At 42.6% G+C, this 25064-nt stretch overlaps 1 protein-coding gene across 1 annotated transcript; it reads right to left on the minus strand.

Moving 5' to 3' along the window:
• Nucleotides 1-253: 253 nt before the first annotated feature.
• Nucleotides 254-25019, minus strand: XPO5 (exportin 5). The gene is made up of 32 exons (XM_078608461.1): nt 24794-25019; nt 23204-23325; nt 22498-22570; nt 21845-21982; nt 21301-21483; nt 20270-20302; nt 19970-20155; nt 19233-19309; nt 18623-18722; nt 18421-18504; nt 18163-18288; nt 17980-18070; nt 16834-16956; nt 16172-16314; nt 15187-15339; nt 14925-14981; nt 14692-14781; nt 13524-13720; nt 11818-11917; nt 11243-11424; nt 9894-9994; nt 9354-9444; nt 8558-8694; nt 7288-7385; nt 6992-7038; nt 6077-6165; nt 5413-5472; nt 5213-5295; nt 4661-4768; nt 3530-3667; nt 2040-2243; nt 254-1585 (listed from the first exon to the last, which is right to left on the minus strand). Exons 1-32 carry the CDS (start codon nt 24893-24895, stop codon nt 1433-1435), a joined length of 3669 nt encoding a protein of 1222 aa, XP_078464587.1. The 5' UTR covers nt 24896-25019; the 3' UTR covers nt 254-1432.
• Nucleotides 25020-25064: the final 45 nt, after the last annotated feature.

Consider the following 25064-nt stretch of genomic DNA (forward strand, 5'->3'; position numbering starts at 1 on the left):
TGCAGGATGAAATCCTTCTCCCCCATACCTTGTTGGTCATGGCCCATAAAAGTTGTTTGAACGTAACGCTTCACGCGAATTGACATCACTCACCAATGATGCCCGTGTGCGTTTAAAAGGATATCCGTTGTAATTAGCACTAATCCCAGTCTTGTTAACGTTGAATGCTTCGCCATCACTACCAGACCTAAATTGTGAGCACTGTTTACAAGATGCGTTGAAGTGCGGAATGAGTGCATCTCGAGGCCACGTGTGGATAATACATCGACATCATTTATTGATTTCATAGAACAACAGTGTCAGTAAACGGATATGGAAAGTCTCCAAATCTTAACTGTGCCACTTTTTTAATGTGAGAAACCAAGTAACGGCTTCATTCGTGAGGGGAACACTACATGGCAACACACATATAAAACAATGTGGCGCACTCAAATAATCAGTTATTACAACTAGACGATTGGCTTCTACATATAAAAAATACAAATGTATACTCATCACCTGTCACAGCACGCTTGTAAATTTGTACACGATATTTTCCAAACACTAATGAGTCAAGTTTTAGTAAGACTAACACAACTGTATCAAACAAAAAAAATAAGATTTTCGTTTTAAAGATTGAAGCATCATCTCGTAGTTTAAGCTCTTTACACCCCTTAAAAATGCAAGTGACAGACAAATACATAGAAATTTAACGCGTAAATCAATAATTAAAGGTCACTTACATTTTGGGTTTAGGGCAGGACAGTACAGTATGAAAGGGAATAAAAAAAAGCTGCAGCATAAACCTTATAAAATATTCCTTCGTTTTGAATTTCATAACTTAGGCAAAACTAACACTGCTATTTATATTATCTTCCCAGTTAAAATGCCTGGGGGCTACATATCATGTCTAAGCAGACGCTGCTTAAAGAGAGTGCGTACCCTTGGTCATGCTCTCCAGAACGTCATAAATTATATCAATGTCTGAGAAAGTATAGGTAAAAAATAGTATGGTGGGTTACCATATAAAAAATGAGTTAATGTGGATTTAAGACGACTGGTGGTTTTATGATTAAGAAATAAAGAATAAGTAGCCATTAGGAATCTGTGTTGGCCATAAGTGGCTTGTAACCCATTAATGAGCCGATTCGATGACAACTATTACACCAAAAAATGTTCAACTTTGAATCAAAAGCCTTTATTAGACATTGATTAACTCAGTCATGAGTGTAGGTGTATGGCAGTGCTGATGGCAATCAGATAAACAAGAGTACTTAATTGAATCAAAACGCTGTTCATTTGTGTGAAATGAATGAGCTCGTTTGCAGCATTACATTTTAATAGGCAAGTAATTTTTTTATTTTAGTTCAAATAAGTACCCAAAGAACGAACCACGCAAAATGAAATTAAGATGTACATACCCCATGTGCATTTAGGTTAAGCCAAGTGGTAATTATATAGACTGGGCCTGAGGAACGAAGAGTGCCATGATGCCAATGTCACTTTTCTCCTGGTCTTCAATACTTACGGTCCGCTTTTGCCGCTGAAATAACCGCGGCAGGTCACGGATCTGAATTTCGTTGCGGAACTTCTGCCCGATGTCCTTCTGCAAGCCGTGAGCAGACATGGAAACAGATGAACAGTGGCAGGGTCATGACACAAGTGTGAAAAGGTAAAAGAGCAAAGCACAGGAAAAAAAATACGCCAGAGCACCCCACTGCATTGAAATTCACGGTCATGTTGTACAGCTCCGTGTTTTCGGGTTGGACCACATGTTTGGCATGATGTCCAACGTATTGATCGACATACCAGGAGCTTCTACAATTAGAGGTTGCTGTAGTTCTCAGGACATGGCGCAAAACATCAGCCATTATGCCCAATTAGCTATGTACGGTGCGAAAGAAGTTTAACATACGTACAACATGCAGTAAAAACCCCAAAAAAACGCAGAGAAATTAAATGCAGATTTTTCAACTAAAAAAAAAGATCGACTAGGACTAAAATACAAGTACAGGAGACAGACAATGAACGAATAAAAACAATCTCAAGTTGTAACCAACCGCAATGACGCCAGCAATCAGCTTCTTGAAAGTGTCCTTGCGTCGCCTCTCGGCCTGCTTCACAGCGTTAGGTCCAACGGGCCCCGGAGGCCCTTCAGGAGCCATCAGATCGCCGATCAGCTTCTGCTCGTACATACTGAGGGTGTCTGCCGAGATGTTGGGGATTTGGTTCATTATGGCGTTCAGCTCGGTGAAGCGGGGCCGCTGGAAAAACAGGGTTTGAGAGATGGGTTCACACGGATATCATTTTAGGAAGCAACTACAGCTAAAACAAATTGTGCAATCTTAAGTGATAAACTTGCAAGAAAGCTACATTTCACAGCTGAACGATGATTTTAACTTATGTTATTTTAATTTATATAGGGCCTTGATTAAGGCGCTGAACAAAGAATTAGCTATTTGTACAGCAGAAGTGAGATGCATTGATGAGAAGGATGGTTTCAAGGGCTACAAGACTGATAAACGACTTGAAACCGCGATGCATCAGTGCGTTCTATCGAGCAACACTAACACAGAAGAAAGGGTGCATTTCTAAAGAGAAGTCAGTGGCATGGCAAGCCAATATAAATGAATCTACACTATGCCAGGAAGCTGGTCGCAAGGAATAATGGCAATTCTCAAAAAAACATTCTGGTGGCAAATATATACATATATGCACAGTCCTAAGTTGGCCACGTGGTTCAGAGGTCAGTTGACCAAGCCGAGCTCAAATCCAGCCAGCCACCTGTCATTACACTTGGTTCTGAACTGTTGTGAGTGGATGGTTTTTTAAAATAGCCGCAATCGGCAAATCCGTGATCCGCAAACCCAATGACAAATAGGAAAACGAAAGTTTGATTCACGTTCTGCAATACGACACTCCCCTCCCCCTTTTGTTTCATGTCCCTCTACATTACTCCAAACATGAAACAGAAAGTATTTTGAATGTAAAATTATTATTTTAGATAAAATTACATATAACTCATAGTGTAAATGCATAAAATAAAAAAAAATGTAGTGTACAGTACTGTTATGTACACATAAATAAATGCAAACCTGAAAATGAACATCAAGTTAATGATGCAGCACTCACCTTTTGCAAGGCTGTCATGGAATTCAACTTTCTTGCTAAGAGACATCACCTTCCTCTGCTTCTTTTCACTAGATTCACTACCAATTCATTTTGTTTCAGGGGCCATTGCAAAATAATCAATAAGGGTACTGATGAAAATGTAAGAAAAATCACGCGGCTGAACCTCACTGCCTCACTGGGAGCACGTGAAATGAGACCGGTGATGAATTGCGTTTGAGGCAAAACGGCGTGGAAATTTTTCCGTAGAAGCATCATTGCGAAAAGCGCACTTATAATGTGTACAGGCATCCCGTGGTCAACCACGAATGTTCGAGCTACAGCGGAGCGATCAATACATTTGGCGTGAAAAGTCAAATCCGCGACGGGAAAACCCTCGATGGGCAAGGTTATGGTGTACACAGGCACCGCAGCCACTCACCATGTTCTCATAAATCTGGAACGCCAGGTTCACCAGTATGGACTGACTGCAGTCGTGTTGACCATGCACTTCCAGCCCCCGCAGAACAGCTGTGAAGCACCACACCATTGCTTCCGGTGATAGCGAGTGCTGTGCTGCCTGTGAAAGCAAGTATAGTGGTTAGGTGTTTTATTTATCTTCTTGGTTCTTTCGGTAAAGTCACGTAGAAGGGAAGTAATAAAATAATAAAAAACAAAACGTAATAAAATAATATAATTCTCACGACGTTTCGGCCACAACGCAAGCAGCCGTCCTCAGGTGAAGAATATGTATGTATGTTGAACTTATTTCGCACCGTACGTAGCCAACCGTGCTAATCGGAGGTGCGGGTGTTACTCTGTTGTAGAGTGCTCTGTCAGGTCGGTTATCCGCAGGTACCCACAGGTAACCCGCAAAGTGAGTTGAAACCAAGTCGTTTTTACGGCTTGATGCTTGGGCTATTATTCATCGCGTCATGTCTGACCGGCAACCGAACGGTTAACTGTAAAAGCAACTTAGTTCTGACCAGTTTTGTGGGTCAACCATAGGTCACCTGCAGGAAACCAAATCAATGCAAGATTCTAAATTAGTACGTGTTTTATGACTATAATTTACCATTCATTACAGCATCTCAGACTATGAATGCAGTACTAAGAGGGTGACCCAGTTGGAACTACTCTACACAAAATATGGAAATTATAGAAAAGTGTATTTAATTTATAACAAAGCCTCTGCATGAGTCCGACCAATCTAAATGCACTCATACATATGTTAACCCTCTCCTCTGCTAAGATAAGGAGCCATCACAATTGTACTATTCAACTACCCGTTGAGAATAAACTCAAGAGAGTCCTTACAAATCAGTGGGGTATTTTTACAAATTATGTGTAACATAACAAGTGTTATTATTCGGTGATTCTGGGATGGCAGTCAATAATACTCCCTTAAAAATTAATAAAAAATATATATCATAGGCGACATATTGAGCAATTGCCCTTCATCAGAGCACATCATGTGCTGGTGAAGAATGGCCATATAAATGTTTGCGTGCAATTAACCCAACAGTCAATACTATGACTGGAAAGCATTCCCAAGGCACATCTCTGTTTTCACCTGTTTGAGGACCGGCCAGCAGAGGTGGGTGGCAGCCTTGTGACAGGTGGGAGTGTCATTCCAGGAGAGGGCAGTGAATGCACTCAAGAGGATCGCTTGGCAGGCCTCCTATTGCACAAGAGGACCATGTTGTAAAACAACAACAACAACACACTATGGGACCAGGTGGTGGTCAAACTTTCCTGGCCTTACGAGCCGCCTCACGTGGCTGAGGCCCACAAGACGCACACGGTGGTCACACCGCCAATTCGCTCACGCTGGATGGCTGCGGAGTTTTTAAAATTTGGAAATCTGAAGAAGGATAACTCATGGAAGCTGTCAGGAACAACTGCCCCGGGTCACTTTTATTTCGCAGATTTTTCCCCGTTTCAAACAATGTGTTGACAATAAAATGAGCTGCTTCTCTTGTGGGCTAAAATTAAACTGCCCGAGATCTGCATGCGGCTCATAAGCCATGATTTGGCTAGCCCTGCTATGGACTATGGCATTTGCCATAATACATTAATACTGCATTGCATTACTTCACATTTATGTGCGTAGATTTGTACATACCTCATTCATGATCAGCCCCTTCCCCAGTTCACTGATTTCATCAGATTCACTTGGGGCAGCCTCTATCGCCATGACCTCATCCTCTGAACAAAGAAAATAACACAGCAGTCAGGGGACAGCTAATAAAAAGGTAATGAATAAACGGTATAAACAATGCTCATTGAACTACACAATAGTGAAATGTTTTATTCAAAACGCACCATCCATATTCTCCATAGTGGTTGGCAGCTCTGCAGATTTTTTCACACTGACACAAGCACCTGCACAAGAAATCGACGGAATAGTCAGAGCAGAATTACAGTCAGCAATGGCCAGATAACAGCAATTGTCGTGCATATTTTTATTTAAAACTTTCGTGACTGCAGGAATTAATATTCTTTGGTTTTTTCAGTAAAGACTTTACCGAAAGAACCAAAGAATGTCGTGCATTTCTTATGTTACCATTTTAAGGCCACACGAGTCGCTCGATTGATGCGAGTTGCTGATGATTATCTTAAGGGACATAACACATCTACTCAGGGCCATCTGCTTAAAGTATTGGTTGTTAACCAGGGGTGCACGCACCCCCTGGGGGTGCGAGATGCCCTTCTAGGGGTGCGAGACGTGGCCAGATCTTTTTTAGAACGTAAATCATCGAAACACAAATTAAGCACGGGCACGTACGTACAACGACTTTATTTCATCAAACCTATGTATTTATTAACATACTTTTTTTTTACGATTGAGAACCAAAGGGGGCGTTAGGCTGCAGTAAAGATTAAGAACCACTGGTGTATTATTTTATTATTTCCCTTCTACGTGACTTTACCGAAAGAACCAAGAAGATGTAGCAACGTAGTGAAAATGATTTGAATTAGGACTCACAGAGGATCTCCAAGTATTCGCGTGTCACCAACCGCGTCAGCTGATCCTCCAGAACCTCCTGGGCATCATCCGCGCGATCCTCCTCGGAACTTTTTTCGAAACGCATTACCAAAATGGCATAGACAGTCATCAATAACGAGGTTACACCAACAGTGATGATGCTCAATCTACTGCTGGATGAAGGCCTCCCTAAGGTCATTACCATCCCAACGAGTGATGACCTCATCACTCCACCTCCACGACGCGCTCACATTCTTGGGGACGTTCACAGCTGCCACTCTGTCGTCATTAATTTGTCGTTGTTTTTTAACTCGACAAGAGAGGCCGGATACAGAGAACAAACCAGTAACAAGAGAAAGAGGGCACAGAAATTCCGCAGACAAAAGCCCCGAAACGGTGCTCAGGGAGAAAAGCGAGCTCACTGCCGTACTCGCAAAGGGACCGCAAGCGGGAACTTAGATTTTATTTTATATGGGGAAGAGGAACAAAAGGGGGAAAAGGGTGGGATGGGGGGGGGGGGATCTGTCATCATTCTTAATGATCGGCCAATCGTCCTTTCCAGCGATGTGTCCCTGTTCAAGCCTACTTGCTTTTCTTAACAGGAAATATGATTTCCCCAATATCGAATAGTTGTTTAAGCCACAGAAAAAATCCAGCATGCTCATTATCAGCAACGTCCTTTAGGAGCCGTAATCCACGTTAAAATGTTGTCGGTCTTTGCCAGGGATGGATAGCACTACGGCTTATTTAACACGTAGGCTTTCGCGACCAATATTAAAATTAACGACACATTTATATTTACGCGATCTAACCCAAAAAAACTCTTATGGACTACAGTTTATAATGCAATGAACAGACAGGAGGGTGCAATATGTAACAATGGACACTGCTTCATTAAACATGTATGTAACATACCTCTCCATTGACCTTTGGACCAAGTTCTGCCACAGTATGCTCAATTTCTGTGGCGAAACAAAGAATCATGATATACGTTTAGGCATCACCACACACAACACACGGAACCCAAAGTTTAAACATGACGACAATCTCATAATACACTGTGAAGTGTTTTTTTTTTCATTTGACTGCATAAACGAGGTTAGACAAATACTTCTTTAAAACACCAACTTAACAAGACAACAGTTTGTGCCAAAGCAAGGGTTGTGTGTCGGGCATATTTTGAACGCCTTGTTAATTCATACGCCGCTCACCTGCAGCATCACAGAAAACACGGGTCCACAGATGGGAATCAGAACGGAGTTGTAGCTCTCAGCGGGGCACGTCTGAATGAACAGCTTCAGAAAGAACTGTGGGCAGCACGGTCAAGGGAAGTGGCTCTGCTCAATGTGCACGACAGAAAACGTTCACGCTCCACCATCATCGTTTCGACATGCTGGTGCATGCAGCGAGCGACGGCGCCAATGCGTGTGCACATTACAGAGGTCGTGACGTCGCGCAGGAATGGGCTGAAGAATGTTCTACGGTTAAGTGCATGTACAGCCTTTCTTCAATCCACCAATAAATAAGGGCTTCCCCGCACCATGTAGGTCACGACGGTTGTTTGACTAAACTTCACCATTCTGGTCGGTGCAGATGGGCGATAGTGGGGAGCACACATATGGGAGCATCGGAGTATAGTACAACTATTAATTTTGCTGTATCGCCCAGGTGCTGTCCAACACTTGTTTAAATAGACAGATAGAAGAACAGTACATATTTGACAATGCCAACAATAATACCTTCTGCAACAATTCCCACAGATGGCAGCATTTGATACTTTGTGCAAAGCACGCAGGCGTACAGCAATACAACTGCTACACACACACTCCCACATTGAGCATTATTTACTTACACTAAAGAGGGATAGGTGGAATTTTGCTTGCTCACTACTGCAACCTCTCTCCCTGCTAGTTCTCAAAAGCACTGTGACCTTAACCTTTGACGTTTTGAAAAGCAATTCCAAGCAAGACATTTGTGGTCTCGGAGTCTCTGAAAAGTTTGTCCAAAATGATCAAACGGTTCAGATGTCGTGGGTACAAGCAGGAATGCTAGGCTTTTGATATTGCCATAACCTTGGTCTCCCTTTGACCTTTTTATCTAAAAAGCAATCAGAGGCAAGATATTGTGGTCATGAGCCACCCCTGAAAATGTTGTCAACATTGATCCAACCGTACAAAATATCTCATGAGCAAACGAATTGATGTACAGAAATGATTACTTGGTTGGCTTTCACCCTTTGCGGTCAGAACAGTTTTGTTTTCGGCGAGAATGCATACATTTTTTACGTAACAAAGTTTTACACCGCACATCTGAAAATGATTCAATTTACAAAAATTATCATTGCACGCATGGTGCGAAAGAAGTTCAACATATATACATACAAGTGACTTGAATTGTTGGTAGTAGGCTTATTTTGATTGGTATACAAGTAACGCAAAGTTGTTCACTCATACGACACGGGGAAGCAGCAGCAATGGATATTGAGCAGGGCTCGAAGGCGGTGTTCGGTAGAGATGTCCAGATGGGAGAGAGCCGAATCGAGCAGCAACTGCGCCACATTCGGGATGTTGTAGAAGTCACGTCCAAGGGCACTCCCTACCTTGCCCAGTATAATGTAGCTGTCACATGCGATGGAACACAAATATGCTTCATTTAGCAAGAACAAAAGGAGGCATTAAAAGCACTACAATAATGCCAACTGAATAGCCAATGTGAATCTCCTTTATGACAACACAATGTTGTAAATACATGCAATGTTTCACTACTGTACATGCTATTTTTAAACTACCATCCACGGCCGACTATTCGTTGGTGAATTACCCAGGTTGTGGTTTAACAGTGCTCACTCACCCCTTTAACTCACGTCGCTTTAGTGAAAAGCTGCTCCTCACTCTTCGAGACTCAGTAATTCAGTGCCCACGTTGACCACAAACACCTCCCACATGTATAAACACCCATTAGTTGACTAAACTAACTTGATATCTATGCACCTCCGTGTTTGTGGATTGTGTAGCGGCTGAGATGCATGAATGATGCTACATAAAAATGCTCGTCCCTTTTATTACCTTGGATAATCACCAGGTGACTGCATTAGCATTCCTCTTTCAACATAAACGTTTCTGGACCGAATGAGTTTATAGTCACAGCATCTTAACTTTTTTCCTGCGAGTGGATTATACGTCCCATAAGCGGACAAGCTAATGCCTTTAAATATTACATTCCTACATTTTTTGAAGGGATAGTGAAGAGAATATGAAGCAGATGTAGGGAAATTTACCAGCTTTCGTGCATTGTGGTGATGAAACTCTGCATTCTTTCCAGCGGCGTTCGGATCTTCTTGTGGTGCTCAGTAAGGGGCAATGGGATGGCTTGAGGCAACCATATGAAACGGCCAATAAACAAACAAGAACACACATTAATCCTGTTATATTGTATTAAAGGGCACACTGTGATACATTGTCTAGTCTGGACCAATAATGCAATAACTCAAAGCACAAACTAAATTAACATTAAATGTATCCAATTAGAGTTTTGAACAGCATCGCGTGGCATGATTACATAGAACACGTTTGATAAAACCTATGATCATCCCATCTTGATTAGTGTCCTTCAAGCCTGCAGGCAAGGTTGGTTGGCAATCAAAAAAGGTGGAGCTGCTGTATTGTGATGCAGCGAAGAAGCTGAACAGTGAACATTTCCCCCATGTGGTATTGTTGCAAGATAGAAGATAGCTCATAATTATAACAAAAAAATGTTTTGCTGTGGTCTCGGTCAGGCACACAAACAAACAATTAATAGATTGCACACATTCACCAACCTAGCAAGTTATGTTTTTCCGATTCCATGCACTCAAATGCGAGTTCATAGTCCTTGTTTAACTTGGCACGTTGCTCCGGTAGCCAGAAGGAATGAAAAGTCCTGCAACACAGGTGCACATACAACACATTCCAAATGCTTTTTAATCAAAACACTGTTGGAATTCCACTGAGTATGGATGCTGTTTCCAGAACAGCTGTCTGTGTTGTGCCTATGTGTCCCAACATAAGGCACAAATGGCTAAACAGTGTGAGAAATGTAATTATGTAAGAGTGACCTTCAGCATACTATAGGTTATTGGCCATGCACTGCAATATAGGAAATTCGATTTTTTTTTTACCCAATGAAGTAATTGAACCAAGAAGGTTTTATGCTATCATACATTTATATTGGCATACACTATATATCAAGCATTGCAAGCTGCATTTGAAATGCGTGCTTTAGTTAGGTAATGTCAGAATTTCAGCAATGCTTTGGTATATACAAAGTATATATATTTCAAGCTCACAAAGAATGAGTGGTATGGTGAGCACGGTAGTTCGTACACTCTGCTATGAACTCGGTAACCTGACTTTGATCCCTGGCACCAGCTAACATCAGAGCATGAGCAATATCCGAATTAGACCTGGGCTACCCTTTCATCAACTCGCACTAACTGGCGTGGTGAAGTATGGTCAAGTAATCCTGATGATCAATAGAAACACGTGCACATTCTTCAACTTTTGATGAGCTTTTTCCAAAAAAACGATTATTCTCTCTTGAATACTGAAATGCAAGCATAAGACTGTACCAGCAGTGGCATTTGCCGCCAATCACAGCCACATTATAAAAAGAAACTGGGCCCACACAGCATGACTATTGTGTGCCTATCTGTACAAGATTAATTATACTTGGTCTTAGGATAAATAATGTAACTTTCATATCCTGTTACACCATAAACATGTGCACTTGCACAATCCTGTTGTCAAACCACTGCTGGATGAGGGCATCCCCACAAACTGCGGGTAATGGGGGTTATTTCATGTTACTTCAACATGCTGGTCAGTGCAGGTTGGTGAAGACAGGGAGCACTGACGTGGGAACATACAAGTACAGTCCAACAATGGACTTTGTTTAAATCCTCTCTCCTGTCAACAAAGTAGCCCTGCAGCATCCTGAACACCTGTTTACGTAAGTGTGTCACCCAAGCAAGCACACTATCCAGGCTGAACTCTACTTAGCTTCTGAGATCCGATTAGATCAGGCGCATTTCTGGTGATTTGGTCACGGGCGTACAAAACACGTGACGTCCACAGCATTTGCATCCGGTGTAACTACCCGCTGCGTGCGACTTGACGTGCGAAGCCTCACCTGGAGAGTGTCAGCATGTTTTCCAGCATCTTGCAAACAAACTGGGAGCACGCGTTGCGATAGACAGGGCCGCCCGAGGGCGTTTCGCCAACCACGAAACCGCCAGCCTGTGCCTCCTCTATGCCCTCCGGCCATCTGGCTCGCTTCACCAGCATGCACATCATGTTCATGCAGTACACCAACTGCAAAGGCACGACAAACGATTCCTTGACAACGCTCGCCGGGCCCCATGCACAGAAACAGCACCTCCCACACATGCAATGGGATGTCTTTTCCCCCTAAACCACGCAGGAAACAATTCCACCTGCAAACAACGGTTGTGTAAATTCACACTTTAGATTGGAGATACGTTTTTCTCAAATTAATATAACTGCGAGCTGGGCCGTCGATAGTTGAAACTTTAGTTGATCAGTAATGAGCACAGGGTAATTTCTACAACAAAGCACTAAAATGGCAATTTTTGTTTTCCATGTGAAAATTAAGCACATGGCATGTAAAATGTTAGTTTAATCACTTGCAAAAAGAGCAGAGGTCGTAAAGCAACTTTTTAATACTTTTGGTCCAAGACCAAGTACCTGACCACGGTGAAGGCCTGCGATGTCCTCCATTCCATCCGGCACAATGCTCTTGTCCAATCCAAAGTACGCCAAAAATCCATCTGTGCTCCACAGGGCTCTATTGGAGAGGAAGGTGCAAAACGAAAGCACCAAGTGTGTACGTATACAACATAACCTAAATCGCCTATACAATTAAGTTTATGTACATTCCAAAGAATATACAGCGGTTATGCAAATCTACTAAAGGGTGAGTGTGTTCATCCTCACGCCATACAGGTCATGGGGATTTGACCATGCTTCTCCACGCAAGTTCGTGTGGGTCCGGAGGTGGGCTGGGTACACGTGTGAAGTATAAAAGAGTGCACCAGTGGATATTTATGCACAGGCCCCACACCGTCAGATGTGCCTCCGCATATTGTCTACACGTTTTAAGCACCAACATTTGTTTCTGGTTAAGTCAAATATTAACACAATCTAGTTGAGTAAAATGTATGGGTCCTCCAATGTGCTATGCACTGCATTTGCACCCTCATTACAGTAAGGTAGGCTTTCACTTTCAGAGAGAGAATTAGATGGAGGTCTCTGCAGCCAGACTTTATCACCCAGTATAACCGCTGGGGCGAAAATAATAAAGGCGGCCAGGCGTAAGCCGCAAGGACACATATCCCATTATGTAAAAGGTAAAGGTGCAGCCCTGCAATTGCTTGCTCACACCGCTACTGGCGGAAGGGTCTCCACGTGAGGGGCGTTTTTGAGAGCCCCTTTGGAGGGTATTTGGCCAAATCTTCTACGCGAGACAAACATCTTGGAAGAGGTGGGAGTAAGCCACACTTTAACCCACCACACACAGCCTGCCGGTCGACTAACTAACCAATCAAGTGTGTCCTTCCAATGCATATCCAGTCACTTAGGTACAACACAACGCATGACCGTTTTCTCTTTTACGCATTCTGGAAGGCTCAATTTCCAAGGAAGCCAACAAAGGGATTTAGCTTAGTATATAATCAATAAAGTTCTGGTGTGGCAAATGCATCAACCCAGCTATAAAGGGAGCACGCCACACTGTGTATGGGAATTACTTATATGTCAGTCATCAAATCAGTTGATGGGAAATATTATTATTATTCTAACAGGATTGTGGCTATGCCAGCATATTTCCAACAAGCTACATGACGTTATCTTGACCCTCTTGTCAATGGTACGCTATAAAATCTGGCAACCAAAAATGATGACAGCACCGATACAAACCCAATGATAATTTGATGGTTAACTCGATAGTTTTACTCCTTTTAAATAAAAACTTAGCTAAATATAGTTGGGTGCAGTAATTGTGTGCGGTCTTTGGTGCGCTGCGCTATAAACTCAGAGACCGGAATATTGACGCCTGGTCACAGCCAACATCAGTGGCGAGTGAATATGTGAACCGGTTCTGGGCAACCCCCTTCACCAACTCACACTGACTGCCATTGTGAAGTAAGATAACAAAAGTTACCACGAACAATATGGGGTGGGGGAGGTCTTCTTTGTCCACCAGTGGACTGTCAAAGGACTGTAAATTAATGTTACTCGATCTTTATCCACGCAATGCACCTGTTTTAAGAGTTATTAAATGAACGTTAGCGAATGACCCATTTACTCTACAAGGGTCCTTCTACGTATAGAATCTACGTAAGTGTCTCACGCAAATGCGATGCCTGGGAAACCCAACAAGAAGCAGCACTCACTGCTGCATGTCAGGCTCCATCCACAACGCCATGAGGGTGGTCAGCATCTGCTCCAGGAAGGCACGCTGGCGATCGTAGTTGCATAGCTTGTTGCTGATGATGACGAGGCACTCCATGAAGGCGACTCGCTCCAGCTGGGTCATGCCTTCCATCTTATGCAGGCGCAGGAGATGCTCGCAGAAACTTTCAAAGCACGGCTGCGACGGGCACATTTTAAACATCGAATCATCATTGTCGTCAATGTTAATACCATGCCTCCTACGTGGCACATAAGATTACTCAAAAGGAATTTATTGAAGAGCAAATACAATGCGCAGAGCACAAAACGAGGGAAATATTTAAAACTAAAAATAATTGCGTGAGTCTTCAAATCTTGATTGAAATTTCATATCAGCTCTTTATATGCCATCTTCAAAGTATTACATTGAATGATAAAGGAGTGAGGAATTCAAAGGTGTGTTTGAAATATGAGACGTTACAATGTCGTACTTATCTAAGAAAGCACCGCCAAGTCTGAAGACCTATTTTTGAAGGGGCTTGCATATGAAGGGATAATACTCAAAGATTTACAATGAACGGTTCATTATCACACTTGCTGAACTGTAATTTACAAGCCAATTTACAGCTTGGAAACTTTAGGAGTTTCACCATCAAAGCGCTGGATCAGGTGTTCAACACCATTATACATGCTTAAACATAATTTCAAAAACATTTCAGTGGTTATTAATATTAAGATCATATAATTATAGGTAAACATTAATGAGTACCAGAGAAAAAAAACGAGACTGTGGCTGTGGAGGCTTTATGTGAAATTTCACAATGCACTCCATAGGGTAGATGCTGCTATAAATGTCCACATGATAAGCCACTTCGTTGAGCTATCATTTGTGGCCAGGTCGCTTCTGAAAAAGAAGCTACATAGCTCAGTGGGCATTACGTGGTAAGATAAAAAAAAAAGAGTTAAAGCTTTATTTGCCTTTACATTGCACTGCTATCGTGTTTTTGTATTGTTTGTTGTTGTAACATTCTCACCCCGTGCCCCTATTGGACACATCTGTGATATAAAAAAAAAGAGCTTTATATAGCTCATCGGATTCCTCCCGTATAAATAAATAAACTGATTTCTGGCTCGGACATGGTCATCTCTCAAAGAACGGCGTTTCCGTACCAGAAGCAGCTCCGGGTAATCTCTGCAGATCCTCACGAGGCACGAGCAAGCGTGGCGTCGAACATTTTTCACAGATCGGCTGCGTGGCACCTGGAAAAAGTTTATAACATAAAATAAAAAAGTGCAATATAACTCTATGGCAACTTTGAAAGAAAATTATTTGAAAAAAAAAAACCCACACAACTGAAATGGTGAAGTGTGTGTGTGTCAATGTATGGTCAGTAAAGACTTACAAAAGCACCAGGTGCCTTGATTCCTTCTTGCTGACAAAATGTCACGGAAGAGAACAACTGTGGACAAATCAATTTCGAGCTACGTGTTAGTACTACTGTAATTGTTTAAGCATATCAGTATCGATAAGCATCACAGTATTAAGTTTATAACACACATTATATGTTAAAACAATCGAACACATTAACATTCTAGGGACGACAAAAAACAACACACTGAAACTCTCTGCTAAAATTCACTGACAGATTATGCAGGGCACCTCACCTTGTCGAGCACCCGTGGCACAGCAGAGGAATCATGCGACAGGAAGGGCATGAGCGTCGACATGCACGAGAGGGCGCATGACAGCACCAGCGGGTCGCCAGGTTCATAGGACAGCACCAGGTTCAGTAGGCGGATGCCTTCCTCCACCAATTGCTGTCGAGGAGGTTGCAGTAGGTGTGACAAAGACAAAGATCCCCCATATTGCCTTTAACAGACTGTTGGGGCAAGGGCCATTGGCAGGTCGCACCGATGAAGACCACCACGGTACATAAGGGGGTGGGTGGCCAGCATGATGCCCGGCCGCCTTTGTCCCCGAGTGGCGACGTTTACACACCGCACCAGGTACTCATTTGATGCCGAGTCGACCTAGGGGAGGCTCAGGACTGGTTCAGATATTCGTCACCAATGTTAGTGGTGATCACCAGATTCGTAGCGCAGGGCGCTAATCGCTATGCTACAGCAGGTGTGAACACACACACACACACAAAGGGCAGCCAGTGAAAACAAAAATCTTTAGATGGGAACTTACCTCTGACCTTCATCTACTAGCTCAAACACAGCCCCTCTAACAAACACGTTTTCAAGCCTGGCTCTGTTGTGTTCCCCTGGGACAGGGCATACGGGTGGGAAGGAATTGTTTGGCAAGGATTGATAAGGTCACATATTATTAAAGTTTCGAATTTTCAGGGCACCATAACAATTTTGTGCAGAAAACTTATTTTATTACAGGTACAAAAGTGATATATTATGATGCCCACGTTTATAATGTGTTTTTAACGTATGTTTACACTAAATACAGACAAAACAAATGACATCCCGTCGAAGAAAATCGTATGTTTAAAAACAATTACAATATTACTCTGCAGAATATATCAGCCTATAACAAAGGTCACCCAGGTATTTAATCTAGCCAGGAAAAAGTCGTGTTTTTATCCCCAAGCAATGGCAGAGTACAAATGATTGTGCTTTCAGTGCAAGACCTCACAGCGAGCAGCCCCTTCTTCTCCAGGGCTTTGAGGAGATGGCTCATGGTGCAATCCATGAAGGTGTTGAGAGCATCCCACTGAATGAAAGATGGCGAGTACGTGGTGCAGGTCCCAGCTTCGTCGTCACAGATCAAGCCGTTGGCTATGACAATCAGAGACACACACACACACACACGAGTCAGAACTCACTCAGGAGCGTAACACAGTCGTACACGGTGCCAAATAAACAAATGTGTTCTTGATATATTTAATGTGTGGACAATTAGAAAATACAGTGACACCACTCTTTGTCGCGTGTTCACTCGCGATTAAACAGGGATAACAGAATGGACAAGTTTGCTGTGATGCCTTATCCAATTTTTTGTTTGGCAATAGATTAATTTCATGTTTTCAGCGACCACTTTCCGATGAGTGATAATGGGACAAATTTGCTGCACAATTCCTCTTATTGATAAAAAAAACACACAAATTGGATTCATGTTTATCATGCGAATCCTCTCGCCTGCAAAATAAAGTGAACGGAAGCTCACGTTGATCTATTAGCGGCCACAACTACGCGAGTCGTAGACAATACGGGCGAGTACAGAGGAAGCTTCACTGCATTTAACCATCAACATTAATTCACGTTCATATTTGTATGACGCGACCAATTTTCACTTACTTGTGCCTGGTTCAATTGGAGCGGTAAGCTGAAACTGCAGCCACTTGCTAGCCACCTGGAAGGTTGCCTCCGGGGCTATACGGCAGGCCCATCGGATACCTTCTCCTTGTTGAGCTCGGAATGCTGCAACAAGCACGGCATATGCAACCATTCACTGAAATGCTAAATCGATAAATGACTGAATTATTTCATGTAAATTTAGAGAGACTCTTCCATAATAAGAGGACTACATTTTGATTCACATGGAAGGTGAATCAATAACAAACTTGGCAATAATCTCAGGTCAGGAGATTAGAGCAGTAGGACATAACACCATAACAACATTTTATCAAGCTCAGCCATGTTTAAGATAAACATATAAATAACAATTGAGAGCATTTGTCAATCCACTGCTGGATGAATGCCTCCCCATGCCATGTTAGTAATAGGAGCTGTGTGACCATATTTCACGATTCTGTTGGTTGAGTTCATGAGAAGAATGGCCCACGACCGATACAAATATAACTCGCCAGGAATGGTTCAGATCTCTCTCCCCACTGTGACCAGGAATCAAATTCTGGTCACCAGCTTGAGAGTCTAGTGCGTGAGGCGCTGTGCCATCACTTTCCAGCACTACGGTTCAATGAACTCAAGTCCACCCAAAATGAAAGAAAAACTATTCACAAATCTAACCAACGTATGAAAGAAAAAAATGCGAAGTCATGGTATACACCAGAGGTGGGACAAAGTCATTGTTATGCAAGTCACAAGTAAGTCTCAAGTCTTTGCTCTCGAGTCCCGAGTCAAGTCGAGTCAAAGATGAGGCAAGTCCAAGTCGAGTCTGAAGTCATCAAAATCATGACTCGAGTCTGACTCGAGTCCAAGTCGCATGACTCGAGTCCACACCTCTGAGGTGGGACAAAGTCATTGTTGTGCAAGTCACAAGTAAGTCTCAAGTCTTTGCTCTCGAGTCCCGAGTCAAGTCGAGTCAAAGATGAGGCAAGTCCAAGTCGAGTCTGAAGTCATCAAAATCATGACTCGAGTCTGACTCGAGTCCAAGTCGCATGACTCGAGTCCACACCTCTGGTATACACCATACACAACGGAGGAGGTTCCATCATATTCAGATGTTTAGAGTTCCCGCTGTGGGTGAAGGTGCAATCTCACTTGAGAAAAAGTTGTTGTATTCCTCATCGCTCTCGAAGTCCAGACGAGAGTACTCGCAGCTTGGGCTGTCATTCTTTGAAGGAAAGCCAACCTGTGCGCATCCAAAAAAAAGTGTAAGCGTTATAAAACTAAATAAATAAAGATGGCACATTTTTAAACGTATATGCCCTAGGCTGTACTGACCTTCAGCAGTTTTGTCGTGTAAATGTCCAGCAATTGTGGCAGGATTTGCAGGAGCAAAGCATCCTGAGAGATGATTTCATGGCGAAAGAATGCACACCATGTGCTCATCGTGCTGAAGCTGAGATACTGAAAAGAAAAACCAATGACAAGCAAAAAAATTTCACCCGATTATAAGTGACCTGTAAAATATTACGATTGAGCGCAATATAAGAATCAAGTTGCACGAGTTGTATTTGTTTGCTTACATCTTCACCTCACCTGACTGGGATGTTTGGTGAAAGCCAAAATTGAGAGAAGATACTCGTGAAAAGTTGCCGGTTGCACGACACTTCTATCGACGCCCTAGCAGCAAAGGGGTTGTGAGAAATAACACGCAAACATTTTTACACGCACAAAAAGGCATTTTAGACAACGCATTCAAATGATGTTTAACCCCGAGGTCGATTGTGCATTAACTCACCAAAACCGCATTGAGCTGCACCCCAAGTGCTATGAGCACCTGGCACAGCTGCTTGAGGAAGAAATAGTGCCTCTCTTCGAGCCCCGCATCGTGAGCAGACCTGGTTGGACCATCGGAACATATCGCCATGGACAGTGGGGTGTTAAAATTATACATATAAATCCAAGCAATGAAACACCGGCTTTTATAGTCACAAGACATAGAGGCTTTGCTGGACCAAAGGGCATTCTTTATTCTTATTTTATGAGCAGGCAGTTGCATACCAGAGCGAGATAAATTCATGAATTTAGAACTAGGGGCTGTTAAGATATAATTATAAATGCATATGTGGGAACATGTGTTTCAATAAGTTAGAAATTGTCAAAATGTATGTAAAGGAATATGTAATATTTTGATTTGCACCATAACAGTGACACATACAACAGTCTAGAATGTTCATTTGAAAGTGGTCACAGAATTTTGGTCATGTTTGCAGCATCAATTGACCATCAGAGGTGAGGGAAATCCATAAAAAATATCTTGATGAAAAGTGTACCAAAAAAATTGCAGTAACTTCACTACTTATGCGTGTCTAGATCACACGTGCATTGTTACTGCATAACAGACTTACACAGCGGCTTGAAGGATGGACATCATGGCTGGCTTGGAAAATAGAACCAGCAGCGGTTTCCGTTCCTCCATCTTACCCTGCCCAAAAGGTCAAGAGACACAACATAAACAATTGACATGAACACTGTAGCATGACCTGAAATATTTAAAGGGGAGGCATCCCAAAACCTCAGGGGAGGTACGACACAATGTTGAACTTTAAATAATTGTTAAAATCTAAGCAAGATGAGTAACAAAATAATCAGATTTTGTCGATAATGAATTCTGCTCTAGCTCATACATAGGTATGTATGAGAAGAGGCTGTGACAACCGCCACATTTCAACTGGTGTAATAAATGTAAAAAAATATTTGAGTTGACTAAAATTTTTGCAGCCTCCACAACGCTCCAGGGCTGCATCACATCACTCTCCACAATAATGTCCTATGTATAAACAATGTACGTAATCCCCGTCATACAAATTCGAAATCTATCATAATCAGATAACATCCTTTGCTTTCATGCATTTTTTTTACACAAAAACCCACGCTCCGCGCACACCTGTAATGATCCATCATAGCTGAAAGTAATCACTCGTTTAAGTGATGCAGGATTATGCACTCCATTTTACAAATGGCCATCTGTCCCACATGTACTACCATATGAACCAATGACCTTAATACCACAGTAATTAATATTTTTCAGCTCGGATGTGTATTATATTAAAAAAAAATATGTATTGAATACACAAATGTTTACCTTTCGACGAACAATGAGCAGTAAGCACTCCGCAGCCTCCAACTGAAAGCGTGGCTCTCCCAGGAGTGAGCAAAGCGTGCGGAGAAGGGCACAGTCCTTAAACGCCAGATGTGTCATGTTCACCCACTCCACAAAGCCGGCAAGAGTTGCAAGCGTTGCGCACGCCACCCGGCAATGAGTTGTGGCCTGTCCGACATCAAAACACATTTACTAAAGCTCGTGAGACTTGCAATCATGTGAATGCCTCAATGTTAAAATTACAGTGAAGTGTGAGAACATTTTAATAAAAATTTAGTTCACCTGTTTTTGCGCTTCTTCTGTTGGAGAGTCTTTCTGTTGGAGAAAATTAAAAAGTAAATTGTCAGAATTCAAAGCATCCATGTTCTGTCCAACTTAACTTTCATAATATTAAACTGCACCGGATGAAAATGGATGTACCCATGGAATTATTTTCACTCATTAAATTTTTCTGGATAATTTAAACTAGGCAATGCTGGAAAGGACAAAAGGACATGTGGTCCAATAAACCAAAGTTTGGAGTATGATTTTATTGCATTGGAAAGGATAATGAAAACTGAATGCACTTTGGTATTAAAATGGACCCGAGTCCAACCCCCCCCCCCCCCAACCTGTATCCTTTCCTTTAACATGAACACAAAATACTGGTGCATTGGCTCATGCAATCCTGTCAGCAATTTCTCACGAACGACCAAATAATGATTCTTAAGACGGCCTATTAATGCCCGATTTGTAACAAAGCGATTAATTATTGTTCTCTAAATCATAATTTATACTTTGAAAATAATTCAGTGAAGACAATGACGACTTTAAGACAAATACGATTACATTTAAAGGCATGCCCATATAAATAATTTGAGGACCGCTTGCTGCGTCTACATGAACATTGGCAATAACTTATTGGGGGGGGGGGGAATAAATACTTTGAAAAGAATCCCACATTAAAAACAAATAGGATAATGATTACTTTGGAATATTTCACCTATTAGTTTGCAATTCATTTGCCGAGATGCTAACTACCTCGCCTAGATACAGAAGTTTGTGGGTTCGATCCCAACCCTAACGCCTGTATATTCGGAGTTTGCATGTCTCTCCCTGTGGTGGCGTGGATTTTTCACCAGGTCCTCCGGTTTTTCTCCTCCACATTTAGAAATGTGCGTTTAAGAGTATTTGGCTGCTATAAATGTCTACGTGCTAAGCCAGTTCATTGAGCTATCATTTGTGGCCAGGTTGTTTCTCAAAGAGAGCTATATAGCTCAGTGGGCCTTACTTGGTTAAAATAAAAACAGAATAGAATAGCTAGTTAGACTTACGAGTTGCTGGAATTTGTTGGAGTGTTCTATAAGAATATCCAGTAGGAAGCCCAGCAGCATCACATTCTTGTGGGTAAGCGCCTGCATGATATCTCTCCGTCGCTGCTGGGGCAGCGCCTGGAAAGCCACCACATCCTCTGCCAATCTCAGCAATACTAGCAGCATCAGCTCCGCTTGTGTCTCCTACAAGGGGTAACGTGAACATCATACAATACAGTCATGGTTATTTCTTTAAAATACCGTTATAGGATTTGTATAGCCATTTCATGGCCATTTTAAGGCGATGGAATTTGTTAAAACAACATTAATCTTTAGAAAGTATAACAGTATTATTTAAGTGTGATTAATGATTATCATGTATTGTAAATGTATGTACTGAATGTACATCATTCATCAATCTTGTATCATGAAATACGTAACTAACTGGTAAGACAGAGAACTCTCACAGAAAAGCAAAGAAATGTGCAATTTACTTCAACAAACATTTTTAACCATAAGTTTGAATAGTTAGTATGTATGCTAAAATATCAAATTAAATCCTTACGCCTAATTTGCTGGTTGCGAAGAGTTCTTGCAGCATCTCAGGCCATTGTTGAGGCCACTCTCGTTTAATCATCTCTACCATTAGCCGTGAGACAGCATCTTTTATGTAGGGTTCTTCTTCCAGAAGGTGTTTAGTGCCCTACACACACGTACACACATATACGGAAGCTTAGTATACCTATACATTTCATTTTCATAAAAGTTGACACTTCCAAATTGGTGGTTTCTTCAGTGAGTCACTATTTTATAAATACCTGAGAAAATCCTAACACAGATGAGTGAAGCAACAACTTAAAACACTTATTTGTTAATATAATAAACTGCATTGCAAGAATTTGATGGTCAAGCTCTAGGACTCGGATTTGTTTGCAGACATTTCGCTCCACATGGTGGAAGCTTCTTCATTATTCATTCCTGAAGCTCCCAGAAAGTGGTGCAGAATGTCAGACATCGTACATACATCGTACGACAACACATGGTACAAAAAATGCATCGGAGAGCTATGAAAATATACATACAAATTGCAAAATATCCAGAACCCATGACTAAAGAGTTTACTCTGATCATGAATATTAAAAAATACAGTAATACCTATATATTTGAATAATTGTTTGGCTTCATTGTCACACTTGCATTGTGTTGTAATTGCCATACCTTTGAAAGTAGCCCCATGACATTTTCTTTCACTTGACACTTTTCCACCTGGCTCATGTTATTCCAGCGAAACCTGGAGTAAAAAAAAATGCCCATCAACACCATGAATGAAACACACATGCAATGCAGGAGAATCCACTGCTGGGGGCACCATGGTGGCAAGATATTAACGACCTCGCCTGATATCCAGGGGTCGTGGGTTCAATCCTAACCCTGATGCCTGTATATTGGGAGTTTGCATGATCTCCTTGTGGTCATGTGGATTTTTCTGTGGGTCCTCCGATTTTTCCCTCCACATTAAAAACATACGTTTAGAGAATTTAGCCTCAAGAGTTGAGGCACTGCTCCTCCGGATTGAGAGAAGCCAGTTGAGGTGGTTCGGGCACCAGGTAAGGATGCCCCCTGGAACTCTACCGGGCATGTCCCACTGGGCGAAGACCTCTCGGCTGGCTTATAAAAGCCTGGGAATCTGCAAGCTGTCACCAGGGAATGGGAAGTCTGGACCGCCCTACTCAATACGCTGCTGCCGCGACCCTCACCAGGACAAGCGGATTGAGAAATTAACGAACGAAATTTCCATGTGATCAGCCACTTCGTTGAGCTAAAATACGTGGCCAGGTCGCATCTGAAAAAGAGCTACATAGCTCAGTGGGCTTTACCTGGTAAAATAAAAATAGTTAATATAATGTTTAGTTTAGTCACTTACTTAATGCAGTGCTCCAACAGTTGCAGGCCCAAGTGTCTCACAATGCCTGCGTTGTCTTTGTCTGCCATCATCATTCCGCACTGGACGCACTGCGGGGAGTTCTGTTTGAAGTCTTCACAAAACTGGGATCGTTCACACAAAACAAAAAAACGCCTTCTAAATATCGTGTAACAACGAAGAAAATAGAACAAATACAAGTGTGATCAGCAGCATGCAGACATTCATTCTTGGAATTGCATTGAGAAACTTAAAGAGGAGCAACTGGATTCGATATGTCCGGGTTAATGACATAATTCAGGACACATTGCTCGCAAAGATGATGGCAGATCATCACCATCATGAGTTATGATCAATCCACTGCTCGATCAAGATCTCCGCAAAGCGCCGCTATAACTCACAATCTTGTAATGCAACAAATCATCCAGCACCTGCATATAAACTGATTGTATCGTTCAATCTCCGCTGCAAAGACTTCTCGGGCGCATTTCATTCCTTTGCTGTCATTCCGTTATTATCTTTTTATATTTTATATCATTTCATTAACCTCTCTAATCCATGTTCCACTTTCTGTCACTCACTGTAATTGCGAGCACGCGTCCCTTTATGCTTATTTGGACACTTTTCAGTTTTTGTTCTATCCTAGTTTGTAAATGACCCATGTTTCTGAAGCACGTAATAACAGAAGGTACAACACACTGATGAAACACGTTCTTTTTTTTGCACATTGGGTGTACCTTACTTTGGCAGATGGTCAAGACATGACGGAGTGTCAGCCGAACCATGGAACGTTTGTCTAAAAGGTCGTCTACCCGAGGAGATGGAGGAATTAAACTGAACTCGTGCGATAAAATCAGCTCGTGTGCCTTCACAGAAGCGGCTTGAATTTGGCTGATTGTTGCTCATCGTGAACTATTCACGCACCGAGCAGCCGAGCTTAAAACGACTACGCGCGCTCAGCTCCACGCACGGCGCACACTTAAACGATCAGTAACCAAAGCGACAATGCTTTACGTGAATACTACGACGTCAGTGTACAATGCACGGCTGAGAACGTCAGCATAAAATCGCATTACGTATGTCGAATGAATGAGGTGGCGCCGGGTGTCGAGATCACATCTGTGTGACAAAAGCACCACGCAATTCGCACGCAGAAACTCCCACGTGCACCGCACAAAACGCAATAACTCCACACACACACAGCACGCCGGCATAACGTACAATGATGGCCTTCGGCAGAGGCCAAGATGCGACAAGACGGAGTGCTGCTACTGCCACATTCTCAATCCACTGCTGGATGTCGGCCCGTTACCCCAACCCACACTACACGCCGGGGCCCGTTGACTTGGGAGCACATATGGTACAGTACAACAATGCATTTTTTGACAAGCCCAGAACCGCGTCTGATAATAACTTGCTGCTGCATTAGAAACAAAAAAATAATAATTAAAATTGACCCTTAAACGTGGCCCATTGAGTGAGCGAGGCCTACAGCTTTTTGCGGGCCCCCCGGCCTTTCCTGAACATCCCGGCCGTGCCATGTACGGGACAGGGCGGCGGCGGCGGCGGTGTGGGGGTAGTACGCTCACTCACCTTCAAGGCCTCCGCACGCTGCTGATGCGTCGACGCCGAGTCCATGACCACGTAGAGCGCTCTTATGAGCTCCTCGCAGACGGCGGAGATTTCCTGAGCCATTCTCGCTGCGAAGTATAAACGTGACGATGCGGCCGATGCGATTTTGGCCGAAGAGGCAGAAAAAAAGGCGAGAAACACCGTGGTCGTGAAGCGTTCCACGCGCGTTCAATTCCCTAGCGCGCTTAGGCGATCCGCCATCGTGATTGGCTGAAGGCCCCCCCCCCCCCAC

This window comes from Lampetra planeri, chromosome 30, assembly GCF_965212315.1.
Source record: "Lampetra planeri chromosome 30, kcLamPlan1.2.h2, whole genome shotgun sequence".
NCBI lineage: Eukaryota > Metazoa > Chordata > Hyperoartia > Petromyzontiformes > Petromyzontidae > Lampetra > Lampetra planeri.

Excerpts from the sequence above, each read along its gene's own strand:
- XPO5 (XM_078608461.1), bottom strand. The coding sequence starts at position 24,895 with ATGGCTCAGGAAATCTCCGCCGTCTGCGAGGAGCTCATAAGAGCGCTC. Across the intron at positions 22,571-23,203 it reads CTGTTGGAGCACTGCATTAA|GTTTCGCTGGAATAACATGA; the intron begins GTAAGTGACTAA and ends TTTTTACTCCAG. Across the intron at positions 11,425-11,817 it reads CAGGCCTTCACCGTGGTCAG|TTGGTGTACTGCATGAACAT; the intron begins GTACTTGGTCTT and ends GTGCCTTTGCAG.